Source organism: Coregonus lavaretus (assembly GCF_964263955.1).
Source record: "Coregonus lavaretus genome assembly, chromosome: 20".
Taxonomy (NCBI): Eukaryota; Metazoa; Chordata; class Actinopteri; order Salmoniformes; family Salmonidae; genus Coregonus; species Coregonus lavaretus.
The window spans coordinates 14,515,456-14,535,990 of NC_140007.1; the positions used below are offsets into that span (position 1 = coordinate 14,515,456).

The following is a 20,535-nucleotide window of genomic DNA, read 5'->3' on the forward strand; positions in this document are numbered from 1 at the left end:
ACAATGCAGTTGTGAGCATACTAGGTATTCTATATTATACTACAACATCAGTCTAATTGAATATAGATGTTGTGTTGGTTGAATGTTCCAGGCAGGTTCCAGAATGTTCTTCAGCTGGTGCACCTCTTCTTGTGTTGGGTAATGGCATCTGGTTTAGCAGGCTGTGGTGCTGTGGCAATGTTGGCAGGGTTTGGGGAGCTGTGACTCTGGCTTCTTGTAGACAACAGTCTGGTATTTTCTGCACTCCATAACTAGGTGGACAAGCCTCTCCCTGAAGTGGTGCGTTCTGGGCTTGTACACTTTCTTCACCACCCACTGCTTTGACCTCTTGCAGAATAATTGTTTGTACTGCAAGTCTCCTGGAAAGACGTGGTCCTCTGTAGCTCAGCTTGTAGAGCACGGCGCTTGTAACGCCAAGGTAGTGGGTTCGATCCCCGGGACCACCCATACACAAATAAATGTATGCACGCATGACTAAGTCGCTTTGGATAAAAGCGTCTGCTAAATGGCATATTATTATTATTATTACATGAAGACTGATGATGAGGATGTGTAAAACATGAAGACTGATCAAGAGGATGTGTAACCATACAAGAAACCATGTTAAATCTGTAAACAAAACAGGGTACAGTAGACTGGTATGTGTTTTGTTACACTCAGAGTCAATAATGGGGCTTTGAGATGGGCTGCTAACAAAGATGTGAAAAGTTTGAGGGGGATTTGACGTGTAGACAGTCTAGTCGTGTATTGTTGTGTATGAGCACCTACAGTTGTGCTGTTGAGTAGACAAACACTGCCAACAAGAATTAATAGGCTAGAAGGGGATACTAACAGCCCCTCTACCCATGCCAAAGAACTGACTACAAGGGTGTGAAAAGTTTGAGGAGCACTTGTCTTGTAGACAGTGTAGTGTATTGGTGATTTTGTTTTCTCAAGAGAGTATTGTGCTTTCATAAATGCCTTTGGCTGTCCTGGCTTGTTTCCGAGTCAGATGATGTTGAGCTTGTTCCCGGCTGAAAGCTTTAATCCAATGGGTCTACGGGCTCTGTACTACTAAAGCTGGTGTTAAGGTCATCGTCATCAGCAGCAGGATTAGTCTGTAGCACACACAGTAGTCAGTGATTAGCCAACATTTTACTACTTTGTCCCCATCAATACACACTCAAACAAGGTACTATATCTACCCACCCCCCTCATGTCAATAGATCATGCATACTAACCTTCACACACCAGTCAGTCACACCTAATACCTATTTTTTCAATTTTCAAGCTTTGCATGAACTATCAACTAAGCCTCCATAATATTGAGAAAACTACAGTAGAAGTTGTAGCTTACTTGTAAACACATCAACTATAACAACAAGACGCAGTTGTAAATGAGAACCTGTTCTCAACTGGCTTACCTGGTTAAATAAAGGTGAAATAAAAAAATAAAAATAAAAAAGACACTGACCATGTTTATGCCTAGCTCCAGTGTATTTATTTGTTCATCATCGAGTCATGGAAAGATTTAGCAAAGGTGACTTACAATAGCTCCTGGTGCTGAGCTTGATGTTGATGCCTCTGCAGGTGTTGATGGGATCGGACTCTAAACACAATCATGTTAGCCTCTGTGGTAGTTAGTTCGCTAGCTAGCTAACGGTTAGATACAGTCCGGTAGGCTGTAGCTAGCTAACGCAACCTAACGAAGCTAACATTGCAAAGTTACAAATCATGTCGCCAGATAGCAGCTGGCTAATTACATTGATTTGCTTTGGAATGTTTAGCCAGCTTATTATGAAAGCTAGCTAGTTAGATTTTGGTTTAGATAAACAAATGTAGCTAGTTAGCTACCTTTACCTCAGATTGACTTTGTTTCTGCTGCACTGATGTTGGCTGATCGGGTGCCTTCCTCTTTGAAGTGATGGGGAATATCAATGGAATAGCTTCACTTTTCAACGTTCGACAACCTGGCAACCCCATCAGTTTCAACACAAACACAGACATTTTGATATTTCTCCACTACGTCCTGAAATCGCTATGAATTCTGGATATTGTGGTTTGCTTACAACCAGGAATCTTAGATGGCCCGTTTATACCGGTGAGATGCAGAAACGCTCGTATTTGCATGTTGCAATTTTTATGACACACATGATAAGTTAATAACATATTAATGGTCATATATATACTGAAATAGAGCAGCAGTGAAATTTCCCTTTAAGTTTACAAAAATACAATTGGTTCAGCAATGTTGAAAATCGAATAAACAAGGTGTGGAGAACTAAAAGTGTTTTTACATTTCAACTTATTTGAGAAGAAATAGGGAATTATTTAAGAAAAGTGCAAGGGTACCAATATATTTGGTCGCAACTGTATATACGAAAATACCCTAAAATAAAAGGTGACATTCTGTACTGTCGCCTCATATAAAACATTTGATCTCAAATCCAAAATGCTGGAGTATAGAGCCAAATAAAACCTTAGGGGAGTGTATTTGAAATGAGCCAGAGTGCCTATAGAATAACTGGAGAACCTAACACGTTGCTTTGATGTGTCACACAGCAATTAAGAAGACAAGACAACGCCCACACAGAGCGCCACTAGTATTGAATTGCTTATTGTGTTCGCTGAGTGGATGCTTTGGGCTGACTCCATGTTATGCAACCAAGCGTGGGGGTGGAGGCCAGCTCTGCTACCAGGAGGAGAACAATGGCTCGAGTCAGGTCACAGAGTTTTAGACTTCCTCAATTCTTCTCCACAGTGACAGAGTGCACAGTCAACAGCATTAAAAGCAACCATCCAGTGACATGTTTGTTCAACCATCAGTGAGTCATCATTTGACCAAGTGTTAAATGATCATATTGTGATATGTGCAAATGGCTGAGGTCACCGTCTGGTTAGTCTCAAAAGGGACAATTGTCACACTGTACAGTACAGTACAGTGCAGTAGAGTACAGTACCTTCGGAAAGTAGTCCTCTGTAGCTCAGCTGGTAGAGCATGGCTCTTGTAACGCCAAGGTAGTGGGTTCGATCCCCAGGACCACCCATACACAAAAAAAATGTTTATGCACGCATGACTGTAAGTCGCTTTGGATAAAAGCGTCTGCTAAATGGCATATTATATTATAAGTATTCAGACTCCTTGACTTTTTCCACATTTTGTTACATTACAGCCTTATTCTAAAAAGGATTAAATATTTTTTAAATCCTCAGCAAGCTACACACAATACCCCATAATGACAAAGTAAATACAGATTTTTTGAAATTGTTGCTAATGTACTAAAAATTAAAAACAAAAATTATTTACATAAGTATTCAGACCCTTTGCTATGAGACTCGAAATTGAGCTCAGGTTCATCCTGTTTCCATTGATCATCCTTGAGATGTTTCTACAACTTGATTGGAGTCCACCTGTGGAAAATTCAATTGATTGGACATGATTTGGAAAGGCACACACCTGTCTATATAAAGGTCCCACAGTTGACAGTGCATGTCAGAGCAAAAACCAAGCAATGAGGTCGAAGGAATTGTCCGTAGAGCTCCGAGACAGGATTGTGTCGAGGCACAGATCTGGGGAAGGGTACCAAAAAATGCCTGCAGCATTGAAGTTCCCCAAGAACACAGTGGCCTCAATCATTCTTAAATAGAAGAAGTTTGGAACCACCAAGACTCTTCCTAGAGCTGGCCGCCCGGCCAGAACGAGCAATCGGGGGAGAAGGGCCTTGGTCAGGGAGGTGACCAAGAACCAAATGGTCACTGACAGAGCTCTAGAGTTCCTCTGTGGAGATGGAAGAACCTTCCAGAAGGACAACCATCTCTGCAGCACTCCACCAATCAGGCATTTATAGTAGAGTGACCAGATGGAAGCCACTCCTCAGTAAAAGGCACATGACAAACCGCTTGGAGTTTGCCAAAAGGCACCTAAAGACTCTCAAGACCATGAGAAACAAGATTCTCTGTTCTGATGAAACCAAGATTGAACTCTTTGGCCTGAATGCCAAGCGTCACGTCTGGAGGAAACCTGGCACCATCCCTACGGTGAAGCATGGTGGTGGCAGCATCATGCTGTGGGGATGTTTTTCAGCGGAGGGGACTGGGAGACTAGTCAGGACCGAGGCAAAGATGAACGGAGCAAAGTACAGAGAGATCCTTGATGAAAGCCTGCTCCAGAGCACTCAGGATCTCAGACTGGGGCGAAGGCTCACCTTCACCTTCCAACAGGACAATGACCCTAAGCACACAGCCAAGACAATGCAGGAGTGGCCCAGCCAGAGCCCGGACTTGAACCCGATCAAACATCTTTGGAGAGATAGCTGTGCAGCAACGCTCCCCATCCTACCTGACAGAGCTTGAGAGGATCTGCAGAGAAGAATGGGAGAAACTCCCCAAATACAGGTGTGCCAAGCTTGTAGCGTCATACCCAAGAAGACTCAAGGCTGTAATCGCTGCCAAAGGTGCTTCAACAAAGTACTGAGTAAAGGGTCTGAATACTTTAGCAAAAAGTAATAATAATAAATAAAAGTAATAATATTTGTTTTGTTTTTGCTTTGTCATTATGGGGTAATGTGTGTAGATTGATGAGGGGGAAAAAACAATTTAATCAATTTTAGAACAAGGCTGTAACCTAACAAAATGTTGAAAAAGTCAGGGGGTCTGAATACTTTACGAAGGCACTGTATGTTGATCATGTGGAATGCGAGCGGGTCTCATGTTGCAGAGTGTGTCTAGTCACTTCAATGAGGTTTCATGGGTCAATCGACGGTGTGCACTCAATCTGGGATCCTATACTGTAGTATGCTGTAGTATTTACAGTTAACTATAGTATAAATACTGTAGTAAAATAAAACTGTAGTATATACTATAGTATTTACTGTAGTGTTTTTGCAGACATTACTGTAGTATTTACTATAGTATTCTACAACATTCAATAGTAAGTACTACACATGCGAGGGATACTACAGTGTGTAGTATAGTATTCTACAGTATACTACAGAATTCTATAGTAAGTACTGTAGTATTCTGTAGTAAAATGTAGTATTGTTACATATGGGTTGCAAATCCAGCAGCAGCCTTGTGGATATTGACTACAACTACCTCCAGTCTTAGCTGTACAACCTGGTTATAATGACATAACCATTTCCCTCGGCTTACTGCAAACAATGATTATATGTTGGCAGTCGACAAGTGTAAACGAAGTTACGGTCTCTCCTAATACTCAGTTCTGACTACTTCTACTACTGTCTGAGGTAAAATATCCCGATTCACTCACAAGTATATCTTTGGTTTTAATATTTCTGTGTTTTGGCTCTTGCTCTTCCCACATTCAGTAGTAAGACGAGCACTATTGGACAACGTCAAAGGGGGTGTGTCTTACTGTTCTACTCTGGCTACAACCACTAACTCCTGCGTTGGTAAGTAGATATGATGGCATAGTTTGTTTGAACATTTCTATGGTCAACAACAACAGACCAAATGATAGAATGCTTTTTGAATGTCGCTTTTAAGAAGGGCTAAGTGACTAGTGATCCCATATTACCTCCAACAAAGATTACTGAACCTCATTTTCCAGAAGGAGTCAAACTGCTTTGCTAATACTACAGTATCCACTCTGATGGCTCAGTTGGTTGGAGCATGGTAACAGCATGCTGGAGCTTGTAACATGTTTTTCCTTGAATACGTACTCAGGGGCAAATCCTAACTTCTACTTAAGTCTAATTTTCACTTAGTCTCTCCCATTGACACCAAAGCAAGTGAAAATTTGACTTAAATTGGAGTTAGCATTTGACCCATACAGAATATGTGAATCATAAGTCACTGTGAAGTGTGGATAAAGTGTCTGCTACAATTAACATATCATCTGACATGACGTGGATGTCGAATAATGCAGCCACCCGCACCTCTCTGATTCAGAGGGGTTGGGTTAAATGCGGACACATTTCAGTTGAATGCATTCAGTTGTACAACTGACTAGGTATCCCCCTTTCCCTTTCCTATACCTATTGTGTCGGTATTGAAGCCACCTACGTTGTTGCCCGGCGGGCCGCTGTTGGAGAAGACGGTGGTGTAGCCTTTACTGTGTGGAGTGGGCTTCAGGTTCTTCCCTGCTTTTATTTCGGCCAGCAGCTCCGAGTTGTCTCCGGTGGGGGACATCATGTTGAAAGATTTGTTGCCTGTGGAGAACAAAAAAATGAAGGGAAAAGTGAGACAGGGGGAGAGAGAGAGCAGAGCGAGAGCGAGAGAGAGATGGGAGCGAAAGAGAGAGGGGAAAGAGGGTAGAGAGGAAAGAGAGAGGGGGGAGAAATCTAGGCAGCCTACCCAATCCCTTTTTATAGCTACTGTTTACAGGCCTCCTGGACCATATACAGCGTTCCTCGCTGAGTTCCCTGAATTCCTATCGGACCTTGTAGTCATGGCAGATAATATTCACATTTTTGGCTACTTCAATATTCACATGGACAAGTCCACAGACCCGCTCCAAAAGGCTTTCGGAGCCATCATCGACTCGGTGGGTTTTATCCAACATGTCTCGGGACACACGCATTGCCACGCATAGTTTTGTCCCGTGGAATAGATATTACGGATCTAAATGTTTTTCCTCATAATTCTGGACTATCGGACCACCATCTTATTACGTTTACAATGGTAACAAAACATTTGCTTAGACCCCAACCAAGGATTATCAAAAGCTGCGCTATAAATTCTCAGACAACCCAAAGATTCCTTGATGCCCTTCCAAACTCCCTCCACCTATCCAAGGATGTCGGGGTACAAAAATCAGTTAAACACCTAACCGAGGATCTAAACTCAACCTTGCGTAATACCCTAGATGCAGTCGCACCCTAGAAACAAACAAAAAATGTGTCACAAGAAACTAGCTCCATAGTATACAGAAAATACCCTAGCCCTGAAGCAAGCTTCCAGAAAATTGGAACGGAAATGGCGCTCCACCAAATTGGAAGTCTTTCGACTAGCTTGAAAAGACGGTACCATGCAATATCGAAAAGCCCTCACTGCTGCCCCATCAGTCTACAGTTGAAGTCGGAAGTTTACATACACCTTAACCAAATACATTTAAACTCAGTTTTTCACAATTCCTGACATTTAATCCTAGTAAAAATTCCCTGTCTTAGGTCAGTTAGGATCACCACTTTATTTTAAGAATGTGAAAGGCCAGAATAATAGTAGAAAGAATGATTTATTTCAGTTTTTATTTCTTTCATCACATTCCCAGTGGGTCAGAAGTTTACATACACTCAATTAGTATTAGGTAGCATTGCCTTTAAATTGTTTAACTTGGGTCAAATGTTTCGGGTAGCCTTCCACAAGCTTCCCACAACAAGTTGGGTGAATTTTGGCCCATTCCTCCTGACAGAGCTGGTGTAACGGAGTCAGGTTTGTAGGCCTCCTTGCTTGCACACGCCTTTTCAGTTCTGCCCACAAATCTTCTATAGGATTGAGGTCAGTGCTTTGTGATGGCCACTCCAATACCTTGACTTTGTTGTCCTTAAGCCATTTTGCCACAACTTTGGAAGTATGCTTGGAGTCATTTTCCATTTTGAAGACCCATTTGTGACCAAGCTTTAACTTCCTGACTGATGTCTTGAGATGTTGCTTCAATATATCCACATAACTTTCCTTCCTCATGATGCCATATATTTTGTGAAGTGCACCAGTCCCTGCTGCAGCAAAGCAGCCCCACAGCATGATGCTGCCACCCCCGTGCTTCACGGTTGGGATGGTGTTCTTCGGCTTGCAAGCCTCCTACCTTTTTCCTCCAAACATAACGATGGTCATTATGGCCAAACAGTTCTATTTTTGTTTCATCAGACCAGAGGACATTTCTCCAAAAAGTACAATCTTTGTCCCCATGTGCAGTTGCAAACCGTAGTCTGGCTTTTTATGGCGGTTTTGGAGCAGTGGCTTCTTCCTTGCTGAGCGGCCTTTCAGGTTATGTTGATATAGGACTCGTTTTACTGTGGATATAGATACAGTGAAGGAAAAAAGTATTTGGTCCCCTGATGATTTTGTACATTTGCCCACTGACAAAGAAATGATCAGTCTATCATTTTAATGGTAGGTTTATTTGAACAGTGAGAGACAGAATAACAACAAAAAAATCCAGAAAAACGCATGTCAAAAATGTTATAAATTGATTTGCATTTTAATGAGGGAAATAAGAATTTGACCCCATCTCAATCAGAAAGATTTCTGGCTCCCAGGTGTATTTTATACAGGTAAAGAGCTGAGATTAGGAGCACACTCTTAAAGGGAGTGCTCCTAATCTCAGTTTGTTACCTGTATAAAAGACACCTGTCCACAGAAGCAATCAATCAGATTCCAAACTCTCCACCATGGCCAAGACCAAAGAGCTCTCCAAGGATGTCAGGGACAAGATTGTAGACCTACACAAGGCTGGAATGGGCTACAAGACCATCGCCAAGCAGCTTGGTGAGAAGGTGACAACAGTTGGTGCGATTATTCGCAAATGAAAGAAACACAAAATAACTGTCAATCTCCCTCGGCCTGGGGCTCCATGCAAGATCTCACCTCGTGGAGTTGCAATGATCATGAGAACGGTGAGGAATCAGCCCAGAACTACACGGGAGGATCTTGCCAATGATCTCAAGGCAGCTGGGACCATAGTCACCAAGAAAACAATTAGTAACACACTACGCCGTGAAGGACTGAAATCCTGCAGCGCTCGCAAGGTCCCCCTGCTCAAGAAAGCACATATACATGCCCGTCTGAAGTTTGCCAATGAACATCTGAATGATTCAGAGGAGAACTGGGTGAAAGTATTGTGGTCAGATGAGACCAAAATCGAGCTCTTTGGCATCAACTCAACTCGCCGTGTTTGGAGGAGGAGGAATGCTGCCTATGACCCCTAGAACACCATCCCCACCGTCAAACATTATGCTTTGGGGGTGTTTTTCTGCTAACTTCACCGCATCGAAGGGACGATGGACGGGGCCATGTACAGTCAAATTTTAGGTGAGAACCTCCTTCCCTCAGCCAGGGCATTGAAAATGGGTCGTGGATGGTTATTACAGCATGACAATGACCCAAAACACACGGCCAAGGCAACAAAGGAGTAGCTCAAGAAGAAGCATATTAAGGTCCTGGAGTGGCCTAGCCAGTCTCCAGACCTTAATCCCATAGAAAATCTGTGGAGGGAGCTGAATGTTCGAGTTGCCAAATGTCAGCCTCGAAACCTTAATGACTTGGAGAAGATCTGCAAAGAGGAGTGGGACAAAATCCCTCCTGAGATGTGTGCAAACCTGGTGGCCAACTACAAGAAACATCTGACCTCTGTGATTGCCAACAAGGGTTTTGCCACCAAGTACTAAGTAATGTTTTGCAGAGGGGTCAAATACTTATTTCCCTCATTAAAATGCAAATCAATTTATAACATTTTTGACATGCATTTTTCTGGATTTTTTTGTTGTTATTCTGTCTCTCACTGTTCAAATAGACCTACCATTAAAATTATAGACTGATCATGTCTTTGTCAGTGGGCAAACGTACAAAATCAGCAGGGGATCAAATACTTTTTTCCCCTCACTGTACTTTTGTACCTGTTTCCTCCAGCATCTTCACAAGGTCCTTTGCTGTTGTTCTGGGATTGATTTGCACTTTTTGCACCAAAGTACGTTAATCTCTAGGAGACAGAACGCGTCTCCTTTCTGAGCGGTATGACGGCTGCGTGGTCCCATGGTGTTTATACTTGCATACTATTGTTTGTACAGCTGCATGTGGTACCTTCAGGCGTTTGGGAATTGCTCCCAAGGATGAACCAGACTTGTGGAGGTCTACTATTTTTTTCTGAGGTCTTGGCTGATTTCTTTTGATTTTCCCATGATGTCAAGCAAAGAGGTTTGAAGGTAGGCCTTGAAATACATCCACAGGTACACCTCCAATTGACTCAAATGATGTCAATTAGCCTATCCGAAGCTTCTAAAGCCATGACATCATTTTCTGGAATTTTCCAAGCTGTTTAAAGGCACAGTCAACTTAGTGTATGTAAACTTCTGACCCACTGGAATTGTGATACAGTGAATTATAAGTGAAATAATCTGTCTGTAAACAATTGTTGGAAAAATTACTTGTGTCATGCACAAAGTAGATGTCCTAACCGACTTGCCAAAACTTTAGTTTGTTAACAAATTTGTGGAGTGTTTGAAAAACAAGTTTTAATGACTCCAACCTAAGTGTATGTAAACTTCCGACTTCAACTGTATATGGATATTTATCCAAAACTCAGTTGTCCTGAGTCTGCACAGAACTGCCAGGACCTAGGATCAATGGAGAAGTTTTTTAATCCAGTATCTCTCAAAACATTCACGAAAATAGTCATGACCTCTAAACCTTCCAGCTGTCTACTGGACCCTATCCCAACTAAACTACTAAAAGATATACTTCCTGTGTTTGGCCCTCCTATGTTGAACATAATAAAACAGCCCCCTATCCCCCGGATGTGTTCAAAACTCACTAAAGGTAGCAGTAATAAAGCCTCTCCTGAAAAATCCAAACCTTGACCACCCCCCCCAAAAAGGCCTATATCTAATCTCCCATTCCTCTCAAATTTTTTTGAAAAAGCTGCCTTCCTGAAGACAAATAATGTATATGAAAAGCTCCAGTCTGGTTTTAGACCCCATCATAGTACTGAGACCACACTCATGAAGGTGGTAAATGACCTTTTAATGGCATCAGAACAAGGCTCTGCATCTATCCTCGTGCTCCTAGACCTTAGTGCTGCTTTCGACACCATCAATCACCACATTATTTTGGAAAGATTGGAAATCGTAATTGGTCTACGTGGACAAGTTCTTGCTTGGTTTAGATTATATCAGTTCATCTCTGTGGATGGTTTTTCCTCTGACAAATCAATGGTACGTTTCGGTGTTCCTCAAGGTTCCGTTCTAGGACCACTATTGTTTTCACTATATATGCTACCTCTTGGTGATGTCAATCAGAAACACAATGTCAACTTTCACTGCTATGCAGACGACACAGCTGTACATTTCGATGAAACCCCCAAATTGCCTACCCTGGAAGCCTGTGTTTCAGACATAAGGAAGTGGATGCTGTAAAATGTTTTACTTTTAAGCTCAGACAAAACAGAGATGATAGTTCTAGGTCCTAGGTCTGCTATCAGATCTGAAAATGAATCTCTATGGTTGTACAGTCGTCTCAAATAAAACTGAAGGACCTGTGTTACTCTGGATCCCGATCTCTCCTTTAACAAACATATACAAAATATTTAAAGAGCAGGCTTTTTTCATCTTCGTAACATTGCAAAAATCTGAACCTTTTTGTCCAAAGTTGATGCAGAAAAGCTCATCCATGCTTTTGTCACTTCAAGATTAGACTACTGCAATGCTCTACTCTCCGGATACCCGGATAAGGCACTAAATAAACTTCAGCTAGTGCTAAATACAGCTGCTAGAATCTTGACTAGAATCCAAAAATGTGATCATATTACCATATTAGTGCTAGCCTCCCTACACTGGCTTCCTGTTAAGGCTAGGGCTGATTTCAAGGTTTTACTGCTTACCTACAAAGCATTTTTACATGGACTTGCGCCTTCCCATCTTGCCGATTTGGTTCTGCCGTACATACCTACACGTATGCTATGGTCACAAGACGCATGCCTCCTTATTGTTCCTAGAATTTCTAAGCAAATAGCTGGGGGCAGGACTTTCTCCTATAGACCTCAATTGTTATGGAATGGTCTGCCGATCCATGTTAGAGACGCAGACTCAGTCTCAACCTTTAAGTCTTTACTGAAGACTCATCTCTTCAGTAGGTCCTATAATTGAGTGAAATCTGGCCCAGGGGTGCGAAGGCGAACGGCAAAGCACTGGAGTGACGAACCCCCCTTGCTGTCTCTGCCTGGCCGGCTCCCCTATCTCCACTTGGATTCTTTGCCTCTGACCCTATTACGGGGGCTGAGTCACTGGCTTGCTCGCGCTTCTCAATCCTTCCTGTCCTCGGGCTTGTGCGGTGGGAGATCTTTGTGGGCTATACTCGGCCTTGTCTCTGATCTCTTGATATCCCTTTAGTGGTGTGGGGGCTGTGCTTTGCCAAAGTGGGTGGGGTTATATCCTGCCTGGTTGTCCCTGTCCGGGGGTAACTTTGGACGGGACCAGTGTCCCCCAACCCCCCGTCTCAGTCTACTGTATCTATGCTGCAATAGTCTATGTGCCGCGGGGCTAGGGTCAGTCATATCTGGAGTCCTGTGTGATCTTAGATATGCTCCCTCTAATTCGCCCATCTCTCGCTCCCCTCCCGGAGGACCTGAGCCCTAGGTCCATGTCTCAGGATTACCTGGCCTGACGACTCCTGGCTATCCCCGTCCATAGTCCACCTGGTCGTGCTGCTGACCCAGTTTATGCTGTTCTGCCTGCCGCCATGGAACCCTGACCTGTTCACCGGACCCTTCCACGCACATGCTGTCTCGACCTCTAAATGCTCGGCTATTAAAAGCCAACTGACATTAACTCCCGAGGTGCTGACCTCTTGCACCCTCTACAGCCACTATGATTATTATTTGACCCTGCTGGTCTTCTATGAACGTTTGAACATCTTCAAGAACGATCTGGCCTTATATGGCCATGTACTTTTACAGTATAATCTCCACTCGGCACAGTCAGAAGTGGATGGCCACCCCTCAGAGCCTGGTTAATCTCTAGGTTTCGTCCTAGGTTCCTGCTTTTCTATGGAGTTTTTCCTAGCCACTGTGCCTCTACATCTGCATTGCTTGCTCTCTGGGGTTTTAGGCTCGGTTTCTGTATAAGCACTTTGTGACAATTAATTTGATTGATTGATTGAGGAGAGAGAGTTAGGAGAGTGGGGAGAGAGAGACTTGGTGGCAAGATTTGTAAAGACAAGATTAAATCAAGAATAGTGTGATGGTGACAATATAAGCCTAATCACATATACACTACCGGTCAAAAGTTTTAGAACACCTACTAATTCAAGGGGTTTTCTTTATTTCAAAAAATATATATATTTTATATTTGAAATTCTTCAAATAGCCACCCTTTGCCTTGATGACAGTTTTGCACACTGTTGGCATTCTCTCATTCCTGCTTCATGAGCTAGTCACCTGGAATGCATTTCAATTAACAGGTGTGCCTTCTTAAAAGTTAATTTGTGGAATTTATTTCCTTCTTAATGCGTTTGAGCCAATCAGTTTTGTTGTGACAAGGTATGGGAGGTATACAGAAGATAGCCCTATTTGGAAAAAGACCAAGTCCATATAACGGCAAGAACAGCTCAAATAAGCAAAGAGAAACGACAGACCATCATTACTTTAACACATGAAGGTCAGTCAATACGGAACATTTCAAGAACTTTGAAAGTTTTCAACAGGACAATGACCCAACACACCTCCAGGCTGTGTAAGGGCTATTTTACCAAGAAGGAGAGTGATGGAGTGCTGCATCAGATGACCAGGCCTCCACAATCCCCCGACCTCAACCAAATTTAGATGTTTTGGGATGAGTCGGACTGCAGAGCGACGGAAGAGCAGCCAACAAGTGCTCAGCATACGTGGGAACTCCTTCAAGACTGTTGGAAAAGCATTCCAGGTGAAGCTGGTTGAGAGAATGCCAAGAGTGTGCAAAGCTGTCATCAAGGCAAAGGGTGGCTATTTGAAGAATCTCAAATATGAAATATATTTTGATTTGTTTAACACTTTTTTGGTTACTACATGATTCCATATGTGTTATTTCATACATTTGATGTCTTAACGCTATTCTACAATGTAGAAATTAGTAAAAATAAAGAAAAACCCTTGAATGAGTAGTTGTTCTAAAACTTTTGACCAGTAGTGTATATTATCACTTGTGAATGATGCCCAGCGTAAGGCAAGAAACAATGCATCACTTTTTTTAGCGACTTTCTTTTAAAGGTTTGTATCACTTCTTAAAATGAAGCACATTAATCCGCTTTACAATGAGTGTAGAGCCTAACTGGCATACATATGCAGCGCGTGAGTTTCAAGTTTGGGGAAGATCATTTTCACCATAAAAATACACCTTTATAATAAAAACATTACATGCATAATTGCATTTGCGGTCACTTTAGATAATGGTGTTTTCCCGCTAATGGAACATTCGCGCTTATAGCATACTGCCGTGTGCGCATTGCAGCGCTTATAATGTGAAATAGCCTAATTGTTTAACATTTTAAAATAAATGTTCTGATCTGTTGCGTCAGCCTCATTGCGTAATAAAATGTTTTTTTGTTGCTAGGGGTTGTATTAATTTGGGATCTATCGCATCCCACAACTGTCCCAGACTATGTTAGGAATATTTATTTCTCGCACAGAAAATAATAGGTCAACTTTTGTACTATGGGGGATAGTAGATTGACATAGGCTAGTGCTTTTGCTGTTCGTTAGGCCTACTCATCCTGTTGGTTGGCGAAAAGTAAATGTCAACAGTTCTTCCAATTTCTTCAATATGCGCCTCGGAATTGGATAAGGACACGCACAAGTGCGTCCCCGATGTGTCTGTCTTCACTTGTAGCCTGTGAGAAAAACCCAATCACGTGACGGAGAGCCATGTGAGTGAGAGGTGCCTCGGAGCACGCAGGGAGAAGGGAATTCAAATTATTATATTCAGCCCAAGGGCAAAACGGCTACTGGCCGCAAAAGGCAAGGATTTTTTTAGGGGGCATTACGGCCACACAAAGGGGATGCCGCCGGGAAATTCAAGGCATTATCAAGTGCTTGTCAACTTGTGAATGAGAGACTGATGAATGTGAACATCCTGCACAAAAAAACAAAGCAGAGCTCATGCCTTTCATGCAACTTTTTTCAAATCATCTTTAGAGTCGCATCATGCAGCCTTAGAATGTATTAAAAATCTGAACATATAACCCAACGTTTGTATCACAACTAAAGTAACATAAATAACTAAATTAAGCATATAGGAATACCTGTTTCTTTGTTAACCGCTCAACACAATAGCATGTGCGCACTCCCTCAAATTGTTTGCAGAAAATATCCTTTCTATTTTATTCAGCTTTGTTCAATTGTTTTCTTCATACTATAAAATAATGCCACGGAATTCTAAGCAAATCTTGTCTGCTAAATGAGTGTAGCCCACAGCCATATGGCATAGCCAGATCAGGACAACTCAGAGTATGCTATTTTGTTCTTCTGAAATAGACTACATTTTCTTCATATCATGTTTCTTTAGACCTGTCTAAAATAAATAATGGATTTATTGTGAAGTTGTAGGCTATATTATATGGATTTATTAGACTTTTAAAATGTAGATGTTCCAAAGGTCTGCATCAGTGGCTTGTAGGCTGTGTGTGGAAGCCAGGAGATGCTAAATGTGTTTATGTTAATTAACGGTCAATTACCGTGAGACCGGCACATATTTGCTTGACAATCACTGGTTGACAAAATCTTGTGACCGCCACAGCCCTAGTGGCGAGTGACACTGGGCACTGGCAGGCACATGGATGTTGAATATTTCATCTGCCTATCGGTCGGGGAGAGAAGAGTGAGAATGAGAGAGAGATGGGAGAGTGAGAGAGAGAGCGGGGGAGAGCGAGAGACTTGGTGGCGATTGACACTGGGCACTGGCAGAGACACCTGGGTGTTGAATATTTCATCTGCCCATCGGTCGGTGGCAGACACAATACTGACCTGAGGCCTGTGTGAAACACAAAAGGGGAGACGAGTGCAGAGAGGAGTCTTGATGCTGTTTTTATGGTATCATTTTTAGAGTGCCTGCTTGGCTCCACTTGGAGTAAAATAACAGCCTTGTGATAGGACAATAATGGAGCCTCCACTTTCGCATTCTATTCAATTAATCTCCAATGATCATATGGTTTGGAAACTAAGCTAAAACAATTTTGGCCAGATGGGTCATGTGCACCGGATGATATATTTAGGCAAATCTGCAAATAATCTGTGAGTGCAGCTCCAAGGGAAAGAACAAGACTTTGCACCACTCTAGAGCTAATGTAGAGATAGATTGACACTGTCTGCCAATATGCTGCTACTGAGAAAATGCTGCAGCAAATTATTTCACACGACCAAACTGGAACAAACAATCAAGATGCACAGATTAGGGATGCTCTAGCAAGTGTCCGTAACAGCTCATTGTGTAAAACAAAAAAATCGTAACGCTGCCACGAGCCCTAATCTCTTTACAACAATAGTGCCCTAAAATCGGGTCTGCTATTAATTCCGGTTTTTATTGTTAAATCTGGGGAACAAAAGCACTTTGTTTGGACATTGTAAGGGTGTAAAGGACAGTGGAGAAACAGAGGGTTTCTTTCTGGTAAAGAAATGAATAGGCAACACATCCTGCAATGCCAACAGGTGATTTGTCTGAAGAATGAATCGAGTGACAATGGTGACAATGTCCATTACCACAAGACAGTTATGAAACAATTATTGAGTTACCTGAGAAACGTACTTATGCAATGCCTGTCATATTGAACAAGTAAAGTATTTTTTAAATATGGCAAAGGCACTTAGTTAAGTGACTATAATGTATGTACTGTGTATATACACTGAGTGCTCAAAACCTTAGGAACACCTGCTCTTTCCATGACAGACTGACCAGGTGAAAGCTATGATCCCTTATTGATGTCACTTGTTAAATCCACTTCCATCAGTATAGATGAAGGGGAGGAGACCGGTTAAAGAAGTTTCTATATATATAGAGATAGAGATAGAGATAGAGAGAGAGATAGAGAGAGAGATAGAGAGAGAGATAGAGAGAGAGAGAGAGACATGGATTGTGTATGTGTGCCATTCAGAGGGTGAATGGGAAATAAAATATTTAAGTGCCTTTGCTTTGAACAGGGTATATTAGTAGGTGCCAGGCGCTCCGGTTTGAGTGTGTCAAGAACTGCAATGCTGCTGGGTTTTTCACACACAACAGTTTCCCGTGTGTATCAAGAATGGTCCACCACCCAAAGGACATCCAGCCAACTTGGCAACTGTGGGAAGCATTGGAGTCAACATGGGCCAGCATCCCTGTGGAACGCTTTCGACACCTTGTAGAGTCCATGCCCTGACAAATTGAGGCTGTTCTGAGGGCAAAATGGGGTGCAACTCAATATTAGGAAGGTGTTCCTAATGTTTTGTACACTCAGTGCATTTTTTTTTTCACTGACAAATAAGAGCAAACCAACTAACTCAGTTTAGATAACACAAACGTATTCAAATAACATTAACAATTAAAGGTAAAATCAACAGGGCAGCCTGAACTCTTAAAACCAAATCAGACTGACAACTCAATCAACAGGTCAAACACTAAACTATATGATAATAGAATTCACACAACCAAATAACTAGACTCATTATACCTTTTCTAAGACACCAAAAGGTCATATCTTTAACATCCCAATGACAGACAAGGCATAAAGCTCACCCCAAACAAATAAAACAGTAGGATAAATACATCACCTGAGTTTAAGGTATGAAAGTCCTCTCAACTTGACGATCCAGTACACTATGGATCATTCATTCATTCCTGCCTGCCGGGGAGGCAAAAACCCAACTTGCTGTGAGGCAACGGCAACAGGCTGACAGAGAAACCGGGGCAAAGCTTCATGCAGTCCACTCCTTCTTACTCCCCCTCCTCCCCCCTCTCTCTCCCTCCTGCGCTCTCCCCCTCTCCCTCTCCGCCCAGAGAAAAGAGAGCAGCCGTCTATAAAGGACCCATCGTAGTTGGGGAGAAATCTAAGGAATCAGTGGTAATTGGCCCTGACGGCGAGCGGCTTGCCAAACTGGGCCTGGATTTAAGATCCAGCCTTACCCCCCCTTCCGCGGTTTGCCTCACCCTGCCTCCTCCAGCCCCACCCCCTCCTCACCCCTGCTCACAGTGGCACTGCCAGTAGATTAGAAGGAGGGAGAGATCTGTCAGGCAAGCTAATGAGCAGCCTAGCCCAATGAGAAGCCTGATCACACACACACACACAGCCAGCCTGACCATTGACATAAGGCGAGATCAAGAAGCAGACCCCCTTTCAGCTCCAAGGCACCCTCACGGCCCATCATCTATTCTAAAACAAAAAGTTACAGGTCACATTCACCTCATTAATTTGACAGATTAACTATGTATGTTTCATACATACACTACCGTTCAAAAGTTTGGGGTCACTAAGACAATTTTTTTGCCCATTAAAATTACATCAAATTGATCAGAAATACAGTGTAGACATTGTTAATGTTGTAATACTGTATATGTCTATACTTCAACACCCTAAACTTTGCACACACCTCATTTAAAAAAGCTCTCTGGTCTCTTTGTTCCACACCAATCTATTATTACTTTTATGTGACTCTTATTAACCCTTTATAACCAACCAACTAACCAGGATACAGCCTCTGACCACTTTTGTTTTGTAGTTTTCTGCCCAACAGACTGTGTCGACAATGACAAACAGTCTCAAGCAGGCAGACAGTGAGACAAGCATCATGGCAGGTGGATGTGAAAGAAAGGAGAGGAAGAAAGAAAACGGTTTGTCTCGTTAAAAGACAGGACATATGTCCAGAGGGAGGACGAGGATGTTGATTTGAGACTCGCCTTAATTGCCCATGAGGGGATAAATAAAGTCATATTGAATTGGAGCTCCCAGTACTTACTCTTCATCACCCTGAGTGGGCCGCCTTCTGGCTGAGGAGAGGGGGACAGAAACGCTCCGCCTTGGAGAGGCAGCAGTGGAGAGAGAGATAAGAGGAGGAGAGCGAGAAGGGGTAGACACATACAGCCAGATAGCAGGTGTTCCGGAGGGGAGGAGAGGGATGGGACCATGAACACAATTGAAGGAGGAGGAATAAGAGAGCTTGTTAGTAGAAGACAGATGAGTTTCAAGTTCAAGAGGACAAATCAAATATGAGAAAGTCAAAACCATAGAGATAAAACTATAGAGGCTGACGTCATAGATCCCCAAAGCACTGGAATGGAACAATTTGTCGGCCTCTTACCTGAGGACAGTTCTAAACAAGCAACATCTGCATTCTATGGTCAAAACGCTATTGAAAAATGCTAGTGCAAAGTTCTAGTTCTTGGACATCCACCTGATGAAGCAAGCTTTGGGGCAGAGCATAACTACTCAATTTAACATTTTCCCAAATTCAAATTCCCCCCAAAGCATAGAAAATAACCATCTTCGTAACTAGAACAGAGGGAGCAGACAGGGCCGACGAGCAACCATGTCAGGTAGTGTCAGTCTGTCAAGGCAGAGAGAGAGGGGGGCAATTAAGGAAATGGCTGAACACTAAACCGGTTCTCAAGGTAACGGTAGCCCTGAGCAAGGGCATACATTTGTAATCAGTTATCTGGGACGGTAAGGCCAGACTCATCTCTCTGTCTCTACAGAATGAGATAACATTGTTCCCATTTGTGCCTGCCCCAACTCAGCTTTCCAGGAATAATTGCACTATCAGGGGGAGTGGAGAAGGAGTCTATTGACACTTCGCACAGGTTTTGCCATCTGTGAAATGCAATGGTCAGGTAAGAGCGTTGTGCCAGTAACCGAAAGGTCGCTGGTTCTAATCCCCGAGCCAACTAGGTGAAAAATCTGTCGATGTGCCCTTGAGCAAGGCACTTAACCCTAATTGCTCCTGTAAGTCGCTCTGGATAAGAGCGTCTGCTAAATGACTAAAATGTAAATGTAAAATGTCTAATGTAACATGACATTTTTTTTATTCAGAATGCACTGCAGTCATAAGGGGAAAATAAGCACAATGTCAGAAAGAAAGGGTGAGTGAAAATAGAAAGTGAAAGCGAGGAAAGCAAAATAAAGAAAAAGAGAGAAAGCTAAAAGGTAGCGGCAGTGGGCACTCACTTCCTGAAGAGGAGGAGGGGCGTCGCTGGTTGGTGCTTGAGGAAGGGCTGTACTGGTAGGTGGGCATTTCCGAGGGCAGTGGTGGGGGAGGAGGTGGTGCCGGGGTGGGGTTGCTGATGGGGAGGGGGGGCGGGAGAGGAGGAAGAGGAGGAGGGAGGGACAACTCCTCCGTGGTGCCGTTCTCGGGGCTGGGGGCAGGGCTGTCGGCTGGCTCCTCCAATAACACAGAACCCTGATTGGATCATAAAAAATGTAATAGAAAATGGTTTGTTTCTATCCCAACAGTCAAAACATAACAGATACCTGTCCATCTGAACTATAAAGGGTCTCATTTTGACAGAGCTAAAATGTAGATGTTACAAAAAAAGCATAATTTTAAATACGCTTGACACTTAATCAAAAGCAAATTTTGTTATTGAATCGCATACGCGCTACTGTTAGCTTTTACCCCATCCATAAAATCGCTCGTCATGGACATGCAGCTAATTATTTATTATTTTTGGTAACATCGTGATCCTTCTATCATCTTATTCCTTGACAGCTGGAGAGGAAGTTGTAATAATGGTAGGAGCCAATGAACCGTATCACCCCTGACTGCACAGAAAGACATGCCAATAGACAGCCTAGCAGTGCTTGGCTGGGCCCATAACAGTGTATGTGGGAGGAGAGGGGGAATGATACTGTGACAGAGTAGTTGACTCTATAATGATGGCCCAATTAGACACT

The 20,535-nt window shown here is 42.8% G+C and overlaps 1 protein-coding gene across 1 annotated transcript in view; it reads right to left on the minus strand.

Annotated features, from left to right (window-relative positions):
- Positions 1-20,535, minus strand: part of espn (espin) — a 107,217-nt gene that overhangs the window by 24,342 nt on the left and 62,340 nt on the right. Inside the window, exons 9-10 of the mRNA XM_084183950.1 lie at positions 19,810-20,041; positions 6,004-6,149 (exon numbers count right to left, since the gene is read on the minus strand). Coding sequence (XP_084040076.1) covers positions 6,004-6,149; positions 19,810-20,041 — 378 coding nt within the window. The remainder of the gene's footprint in view (positions 1-6,003; positions 6,150-19,809; positions 20,042-20,535) is intronic.